This window comes from Cryptotermes secundus, unplaced genomic scaffold, assembly GCF_002891405.2.
Source record: "Cryptotermes secundus unplaced genomic scaffold, Csec_1.0 scaffold321, whole genome shotgun sequence".
NCBI lineage: Eukaryota > Metazoa > Arthropoda > Insecta > Blattodea > Kalotermitidae > Cryptotermes > Cryptotermes secundus.
The window spans coordinates 1610074-1620319 of record NW_019721009.1 but is presented as its reverse complement, the minus strand read 5'-3'; the positions used below and the strand labels follow the sequence as shown (position 1 = coordinate 1620319).

The 10246-nt window shown below is 40.3% G+C and overlaps 1 protein-coding gene across 3 annotated transcripts in view; it reads right to left on the bottom strand.

The window, feature by feature from the left end:
* Positions 1-1424: 1424 nt before the first annotated feature.
* LOC117282029 (elongation factor-like GTPase 1) overlaps positions 1425-10246 on the bottom strand; it is a 442127-nt gene continuing 433305 nt past the window's right edge. For all 3 annotated transcript variants that reach the window (XM_033755736.1, XM_033755739.1, XM_033755737.1), the window contains one exon: positions 1425-2582. In XM_033755736.1, the coding sequence (XP_033611627.1) occupies positions 2394-2582 (189 nt within the window). In that variant the 3' untranslated portion in view covers positions 1425-2393. The remainder of the gene's footprint in view (positions 2583-10246) is intronic.

Here is a 10246-nt window from a genome sequence, read left to right as displayed (position 1 = left end):
GAATTTAGGGGCGACACAACTTCTACAGTGCATGCATCAAAGGCCTGGGATGAACATGAAAAATGTTGTTCATTTTTCTTGAGAACATTTGAATTAGAAGATGGTTTGTGATGAATATATCAAAATGTGAATCTGTTCATGAATTATTATACTCAACACAAGCTTCTTGTAATTAAATTCTGAATGCACTTCAGTCTGGGTTACTCCATTTTTAGTAAGGTCTGGAGGGAACAACATCTCTGGAAGCGATAAATGATCAGTGTACTTTTCAAGCTGGTACACATACTGAAACAATATGTACCAGAAAAATTCCTAAGAGTCAGAAGTCTCACCATCATCATCGGACCATTCCTATAGACTCAACAGTGCTGAAACCTTCTTTCACATTGCCACTTCCTTCCCTTTCCATTTGTAGCTAGCCATGTGTTAAATGAAAACAAAAAACAAACCATTAATTATGTTTGCCTGAGAGTCTCTATGATAATGTGCCTGGCCCCAAGCGTAAAATATCTATCACAAAGTTAGGTGTGAAGATCATGTCACTGTGGTGCACAGCATTCTTTCAGTCTTTCCCATCAGTGGCACGCTTATTCCAGTCTTCACATAACTTGACAACTCACCTTCGATATGTGATGGATGATAAGGACAGTCACATTTTCATTATAAATCATCAGCTATAGCCACTGAAAGGTACCCTTATGATTTTTACTTTTGAAATTAAGCATTTGTTAGAAGCAATCTGTGGAATACTGGTTTTAATTATGTTTTACTATAATTCTGAAAACAAAATGCCAGCAGAGCAAGTGGCAGGTCTTGCATGTACAAGCCAGATATTTAGTTTTCCAAGATTTTGGAAGCAGACAGGGTTAAGCCTATAGATCTGTAGCTCTGTCTGGTGCACCCACTGCCTTCTTATGCGAGGGCTGCATAAGACAGCAGCAGTATTACATATTATGCAGATTACTAACTTGTGAAATGTGTGATTTCTGTTTAATAATTTTCATCATAAATTATAAGTGACAATATTCTAGCCAAGTGAAATTAACAATTACGTTTCAATTTCAAGATATGAACTTTCAATATACTGGAAATGATAATATTATTAATTTGTCTAAAATTTTACTCTGACACTCATTTATTTTCCCTTTGCTTTCATGAACTAATTCTGAGTATATTTACACTTTGGCTGTCATGAAGAATAATAAGCATCAGACAAATGAAACTGGAAGAACATTACAATCAAGAGCAAGAATAAAATGCAGAACCTCCTAAACTATACTTTTAGTATCTCCCCCCACCAGGTCTTACCCAGTTGTCATTCAAATATGGTTCGAATACCAGACAATATTCACTTTAAGGAAGGACAAGATCTTTCACGAAGCTTGCCACATAAATATGAGAGAAGTGATTTCCTTACTTCAATGTATTCAGAAATGCTATTTTTAATTTTTCCCAATTAATCCTATATACAAGAAATTTGATATAATAAAACAGTGTGTTTATCTACATGAATTCTGTTAATAATGTTATATTTTAGCGTCCTGTTGCACTGATTCCTGTCCATGATGTGTATTTTTGCTAACTGTCTTACAGTGCACACAATTTCACCTTTCTCTTAACTTTTACACTACATGTTTCGGCACTAATGTGCCATCTACTTGAATTCAATGAAAAAAGGAAGAATTTATAATAGAAAACATTTATATCAAGAAAATGATTGATCTGAAGTCTGACCATGAATGTTCTGTTTTTATTCATTGAATTTTATCTGTTCCTTTCACAAAATGAAATCCTAGATGTAAGCCTACATGTATATATTTCACACCAACATCAAGCAGCATCTAAGGTTTGCAAGTATGGAGCCATATTCATGGTTTAAGGCACAAGTGTTGAATGTCCAAAATTGTGATTTTTCAGTAAACTCAGTTTAAAGATGCACCAACATAATGTTCTGGTATGACATGCAACATTCTTAACCCTTTCTCCCTACATCAAGATAATTCTGGCCCTTACATTATTTTCTGCAACACAAACGTATCATCATTAACATTCAGGGGCATACCATAACAAATGATTTACCAAAATTGCCATATTTTGAGTGTTCCACTGTTAATAAGAACTTAAAAATGTGAAAGAAGTGTATATGTTGTTCCATGAAATACAAGTAATCTCATATTAATGACTTTGTAACTTGTTCTCTGTTTCTACTAAGGTTTCTTGATTGGGAGATACTGTTGGTGTGCTTAAATTTTTTTGGGTTATAAAATGTGTGGACCATCAATCAAGACGTGAGAGGGACCAGTAACTGAAGAATACCAAACAAATAAGATGATGGATACAGGTATGCATTTTGTAAGAATCTTATGCACAAGACAACATAATTTGTATATTGATTATTTGTTCTTTGAAAGTGTCCTCTGCTTCTCTGCAAATTCAACCAATTTCTCCTGCACTGCAAGTCCCTTACGACGGCGTACAGCATCCATGTAGCGCCGAGCTCTATTTCCAGTGTCAGACTTCTCTCCATAGTGCAGATATTCTTCCTCTGTGCGAGGTGTCCAGAATGGATCTATCTCGATCACCTATAAGAACAATTCTGCCATCAATGCAACTTATCTTACATATTACTCATTCAATATCATCTTTGGGTTTAAATTCTAAAAGTATACAATAAAATATGAATAATTTACATCTGAGATGCAAATAAGATTTAAAATTTGTGACAATGGTGTATTGCAAATGTTATGTTTGTGGACATTATCCATCATCCTGTTTTTATTTAAAACAATTTAAATTTGTGTTTTTTTGTGCTGGTTCCATTTGGAGAATTTGTTCCTTCAGTGATGACTTCTATTCTGATCTCTGGTGCTAGGACTCATACATGTGGAATTCTTAATATTTTAATATTTTGTCTTAGCTCTCGCAGATGGTTTGTGCTGTGCTTGGCTTATATACCCTATCTTGTGTTGGTGCAAGTTTTTGGAGATAAGGACTAGTTCTGTTGTTTGGGCCCAACTTGGTAGGTTTTACATGAAGATGTAGACAGAATCTGGTTGTGCTTTAAAATAAAAACAGGATGATGGAACCGGTCTAGAAACATAATATTTGTATTTGAGATGCATTTGTCCTTGACAGGCAAAATATAAAGAAAATATGCTTTAACTCCCCAGAGTTTTCAACTTGGGAGCAAAGCTTCCTGGCCATGAAGCATCTTATTTTGAAGACGAATATTTAATATGGGACATATGGGACAGCTGAATATTGTGAGAACTGAGGTTCTCCCAGCAGTGAATATTAAAATTCAAGTCTTCAGGAATATAATGGTGTAATGCCATGTAGTTCAGCTGATAGGTACCTTGCTGCCTCCATCTGTAAAGTGAGATACGAACAACTATAAATTATTAATTATAAAATTCAGTGACCCATTTCTGCACATAATTTCAACTAGTAGAGATTCTGACTACAGCACATTTTTGCAGATATAACCTCAAAATCTCATATGATTGCTATATTTTTAATTCTAGACATGTAAACAATATGTGAGAATTTGAGTTTTCATGGCAGTGATGATTCATACTATAATCTTCTGGATTATGACACTGTATAGTCTGGTAGGTGGATCCTAACAAAACATATGCCTCCTTCTTCAGGCAGAAGCCTTCCACCCTGAAGATGAAGGCAGTATGTTCCTCTGGGAAGCAGGTATACACCTGTTAGACTATGCACTGTCATAGCCCTGAATATTTCATACAGAATTTGCAGGTACTTCAAATGAGCCATCTTTAAAGAAACTTTGACATGGTTTTTACTCATTAACTTTAAAACAAAAAGTGTGTACATGTTTCATGCAACCACTGTTATTTCATGCTGTAGCAAAAGAACTATCTTAGCAAGGTAAGAATGGAGAGCTATCCCTGTAACAGGTCATGGAGGCACATAGGGTTGTGAGATGTTGAGGATCCCACATTTTCTACACAATCAGTTCACAGATGGCAGTGAGGCTGTCAGCCTTATGGACCGGCCGCCGTTTATCCCCCAGGAAAATTCCTGATACTCATTTCTGTTAGAGGCTGAGTTGACCCCAGGGCCACAGTGAGGGTTGAAGGATTATAGCAATTGAAAAAAAAGCAATAAATTCTTCAGAAATCGAACTCATGATCTTCTGGCTTGTAGCATAGTGTCTCAACCAGCTACGCTACCGCATGCGCGTATTTGTTGAACATATGCTGCCAGACAAAATTTCTAGACAGTATACTAACTGGCGCTACAGTTGGCTCCATCCTCTACATTTGCTGGACCCCTGTGCTGGTGTTACAGATGGCATAAAACTGGAATGTAAAAGGGTGAGGTGATCATGATTTTCATACAATGTTCCATGCAAATCTGTCAGCTGGTTCACACGTTATTTGCAGGGGGAAAGAGACAGGAATTGTCTTTCTTCTGTCATGAAACAACAAGAATGGGCTATAAGTTATACTATTAGACTACATTTGGGAAGGTCTAGAATGAGACAGTGTGTGGCCAGAACAGAATTTCAATGGAAGAAGAATAAATTGTTACCAAATTATTAGAAGATGGTTTGACAAAAAAGTGTCACCATCACAGTGCAGCAGGAAATTTGGCGTCAACTCTTCAGTTATATGCTCCCAGACAATGGTTGTGCGCTTGGCACCCCTTGAAACACATACGCAAATATCAGTCACTCTTTGGAAAAAAAGAAAATTCATAAACATGATTCACTTAATATGTGAAATTTAGATTTGTCCCTGACATTTAAGTATTGCTAATACAAAGCATAGATTTCGCGTATCCTGGACATCTGAGCTCAGAGAACTGGTCACTGCTCTGGAGACTGCTCGCCTGCCACAAAAATGGCCACTAAATGTAACTGATGAATAGACCTCCCTTATTGACGTCATCTCAATGTATGCCATCTGCACAAAGTAGGTAGTTCTTGGTAATTACAGGCGAACACACCGCTTGGATTGCTGTTTGTAGGAAAAGTATTTATTTTTATTTTTTCTTATCAGCTTCCTTGTTTGCCAGTCCCTCGTGAATATAGAATTGGTGCACAAAATCGGCGCGGGTAACGTATATAATGTGCGTCATCGCTTGAGTACTCTCATCATAGAAGTAGCTGCTACGTTGTGCGCAGGCGCACATTGTTCAGTCTCTATCTATCAATACCGGTCTTCACAGCTTCTGAATTTGCTGGGGACTCTATCCATTCTTCGGTTTGTGGGACCCGAGTCCAGTATACGTTTCCAGAATTTTTAGTGCTGAATTCCTTCGCTAAAGGCCTTGGACTGGATTGCATAGCTGTTTTAAATTCCTGCAACCAGATGATATATATAACATACATTTGGCGCCAATTCAATTGCGTAATGTCTTTCTTGGAAAACAACTGGGTAAGTCAACAGTCCTCCTGAGTTAATTAAAGATGAAGATACATGGCCATGGAGATCTCTGTATTCTGGAATGTGGCGCCATGTAGTATGGTGGAAAGTTGTCCAATTTCAGGACGAGTTTTAACACGTACACACACGTGCTCCAAACACGGCCCTGTCCGGACGTCAGCGGTCGGTCATCAACGCCGTCATCATCATCAGCAGTAGCATGTCCTAAATTTAACCGTCAATACCTTTACGCAACACAGCACTGGATGTTAACCTGTAATTACTTATTAATATATTATTACTGAAGGCGAGTCGGCCAGTCTGTCTTGGTGTCAAGCACCCATCTGGGGCCCAAGACCAGATTTTTATTACTGTCAGACAGATCGTAGAGGCCCATTGGGTTGTGTGATGTCAAGGCTGCCACATTCTCTAGACAATCGGCTCACAGTTGGTGGTGAGGTTGTCAGCCTTACGCGCCGTCCGACCACCCTTTAGCCCCAGGAAGACTCCTGGTACTCATTTCTGTTAGAGGCCGAGTCGACGCCAAGGCCACAGTGCGGCTGGAAGGATTAGATCAATTGAAAAATAGAATGACATCATCCACTGGGAAGAGAACCCGCGACCTTATGTCTCTAACATAGTGCTTCAATTAAGTAAGCTACTGCGTGCCGTTGCCGTTCATGTTACAAAAACTGGAAATGAAATGTCTCAAAACCCCTAACATATACACACACACACAACACATATACGGGATAAGAGGGGTGTTCTTTCTTCAACGTATCAAACCTAAAACACCTAAGTACGCTAGGACGAATGGTTCTCTAGCATTAACCAAACAACTGCCTTTTCGAAGTTTAAAAAATCTAGGGTATGGTGGGTTTCGAGTGTCTGAAACCTCCCCCAAGGAGGTCCTCCTCCAGCGCGACAAATCTGGTCGAAATACATGCACTGGTGCGGAAATGTATAAAGAGCAACTAGTCGCACAGTCTTCTTTACAGATAAAATAGATTACGGATCGTTCCTTCTTTACATAAGATCATGTGATTCCCGGTGGGTGGGTATTTTATTGTTTCTACAATATAATTGACAGTGTACCAACTTGGGTGGTAAGATATACAGCACATGTAACCTGAGGATGATTACACTGTAGTCGAAACATGACAGTCTATTAAATAACAAAATCAACATCCAGTGTAAGGTGAAAATGACATTGCGGCTATTAGCTAGTTACATCTGGACTACGTCACTGTGTGCGTGTAGGAGACGGATAAAGATGGACAGGCAAACCTAAAGCAAAGGGACTCTGCACTACACACTTATGAATACAGAATCTACAGCTGTCCTTGTGCTTGTCTAATGGACGTATAGGTCCATGTAATCTTAAACTCAACACTAGTTAGATGTGAGTGGCCAGCTTCACGCTCCGGAGAAAGTGCCCCCGCTACCCACAAGAAAAGAGGCTGGGTGAGCCATACAGCAGGTCTGGACGGCATGGGAAAGGGAAAAATGTCGCCCCTATCGGGACTAGAACTCCAACCCTGGGCAGTCCACCCCGTAGCCAGTCGCTATAATGAATCCGTTATTATTATTATTATTATTATTGCAGGGGAAGTTAATTTTAATGCATATATCGTGGGTCTATCTGAATTAACTCTTAATTATTCCATTATCATCTTGAAGGTTTAATGCTCGCATTGAAGAAAGACTTTCTACTTTGTGCAAAAGGCACACCGTCTAGGGGCAAACAAATTTCGATTTCGTGAAACAGAAGTAGAAAGGAGCATTTTTTAAGCATGAACAAATGTCACTGAGCCAGTCAGAGCCTCCGATACGTCGGCCTATAGCACAAGCCCACAACACCGTGTCTTCGCCCCACAACACGATCAACATCAAAATGGGCCCTTTATTCTTTAGGTGCCCCTAACTTCACTGGAGACAGGGAACAGGGTTATATACACCTACAGCGTCTTTCTCTTCTTCTTCTTCTTATTATTATTATTATTGTTATCTTAATGGTAGAGGCAATGAAGCCTGTTGGTCCCTGTACTTAATTACGTACCACACCATAAAGATATATGAGGGAAAGAAGGTACAAGCTCCACCAGATGGAAGTTAGTGGGTAGCTTCACGTCCCTGCCGATTTACCCCCGGGTAAAAGTCCTCGATACCTATTGGATAGGAGGCTGGGTGAGCCCCAGAGCCGGTCTGGATGCTGTGGAGCAGAGAAACACATCTTACACCTGGCGGGAATAAAACCGGTTACGAACTCACACACTCTTCCAAGATCTCCCTCCGTCTCTGGGTACTTTTGGTTTATCCAGTTCTACCTGTATTCATGTATCTTATTTTGTACTGACTGTATTTTCAATACTTTTTAAATATCTTCATTCTTAATATGGTGTATTTTTTTAATTCGCTTAGTGGGGAGTGGAGTCCAACTGGGTCCACTCGGCACGGCGGCCACTGATTGGCCTGTTGTACCTGCCACGGGTGATTATGATGATGGAGAATTTGGTGGAATGAAGATTGGCAGGGGAAAGCCGAAGTACTCGGAGAAAACCCGCCCGAGCGCCAATTTGTCCACCACAAATCCCACTTGATCAGACCCGGGATCGAACCCGGGCCGCCGCGGTGGAAACCCAGCGACTAACCGCTTGAGCTATGGCGCGCCCTATTAATACGCTGTACCTGGTGCACAACATGGGACAGTTTTTTCCGCAGACGAAAGTAGGAACCCCATGGCAGGAAGAGTGGGACGAAAGATTCGACTAGTCTGTGACCTTGGTCTTCATAGGAAGGGAATTTTCCTCAGTGGGTTCGTAAGTGGACACGTTTAACAGCTGCTAAAATAAAACTTAAAAAATCCCTGCTGGTTATGGAAACCCGTACATTCAAAGTGGATGCAATTCCACTGTTTTCAATATTATGAACCACGTACCATGTTCTTATACATTTAACAGATCGTGCAACTCAGAAACGGTACGCGTGCCCCCACATAACGTCCACAGTGGTCACACCCTTTATTACTTAACACTGCAGGTCTTGCAAGACTGTCATGGCCATCGGACGTAAGTACCAAACACACACACGGCAAAGGTTTAGAATCTGTACAATTCGCGCAACGATTGACGCAACACCTGCTGCCTGTGGGGGTTGGCCTTCATTGCAGTAGACACTTGACGTACGGGAGTGTCTGCGCCCACTCACTGCTGCTCCTTCTTCTTATTCTTCTTCAGCCCACCGCACAATTACTACAGCTCGTAGTGGCAGTTGTCTCTCCACCCAACACTTTCATATATAAATTAAAAGAATGCGAAACTACTTGTATAATGCATTAAAAATATACAGTCCTCGGTCAGTAGGAACGCTGTGAATTGGAGGAAAGAAAATAACATTCTTGGCTGTAAAATGGGATAACATAGCTGTAAGATGTGATTTGGAAATCAAAGATTTCTTCTATTGCTGCGTGTGTATTCGCTGACGCGGGAACGTGTTTACAAAGCCGTTGTCTCGCAATGTTAGGGGGGAATACACAAACAGACAAACAGACAGCAAGGTTATCTCATGCTTAATTTCATTTTTTTTCGAAGCGAGGAAAGGTGTATACAATGAAGATATGCTCTATGTTAGATGGAAGAAGATGCTAAACATATGCTGCTGAAATTTTCAGAAACGAAGAAGCTGAAAGAAGGATGAATTGGTTGAAAATAATCGAGGGTGTAGTTTATAAGGAAATTAAAACTGCATAAATAGAACCAAGAAAAGAAATTTAATGCATATAGGATACTGGTGTGAAAGCCAGAAGGAAAAGACACTAAGAAGACCTAGAATAAGATGGGTGGACAATATTGAAATGGATCTTAAGAGAGACAGGATGGAGTGGTATGGACTGGATTGATCTGGCTAAGGACAGGGGCCAGTGGAGGGCTCACGTGAACACGGTAATGCACCTTCGGGTTCCATAAAATGTTGGGGAAGTTCTTGATTGGCTGCACAACTGGCGACTTCTCAAGAAGAGCTCAGCTCCATGAAGTTAGTTATGTGGACATAGATTTATGCAAGGGGGATGAAATACTGCTAGATAAATTGAAACAGAGCAGAAGTGAACACAGGTGACAAACTAAACTTTCAGCCGAATTATATTGAAAGATCTGAGACACGAGAAAGCGTAATATTCCGGGACAAAGACCAATAAAGCAAAAAGACTTTAAGCTTGTGTTTCAATTGAATATAGTTACGGTTTTAACATTCAAAACGACGAAAATGTGAAGCCAATCTCCAGAAAGAAACTGTTAATTATAGCGTACAGTTTGAGATCCAGCATAACAGTAAACNAAAAAAAACTCTCCCGCAGTAGAACTCAGTCGTCCAACCCCTGGACAAGTCACTATAGCGATTCAACTATTCCGGGTCACTCTAGACAGGATATGATTTTTTTTCCCCCTTGGCACTACAGCCCCAGTGGGCCTAGGCCTACCTCCATTAATTTCTCCGCTCACTTCAGTTTTTCTAGATCTTACACATTCGGTAGGACTCCTTGGGCGGGCGATCAGCTCGTCGCAAGGCATCTGCCTGTACACAAACACAGAAAAACGCACACACACAAACTAAACATCAATGCCCTGAGTGGGATTCGAACCAACGATCCCGGTTTCCAAGCGAGCGAAGACAGTACATGCCTTAGACCGCTCGGCTACCGTGAGCGGCGGCATATGAAATTACTGTTATGCAATGTAGGGGGACAACAACTAGCCGAAAATTTCCCGTTAATGACGCAGTAACTAGTTTATATGTTAGTGAGTAGCACAAGTATCCGTTCTTGTTCCAAGCTGTCCCTGTGTGTAATTAAT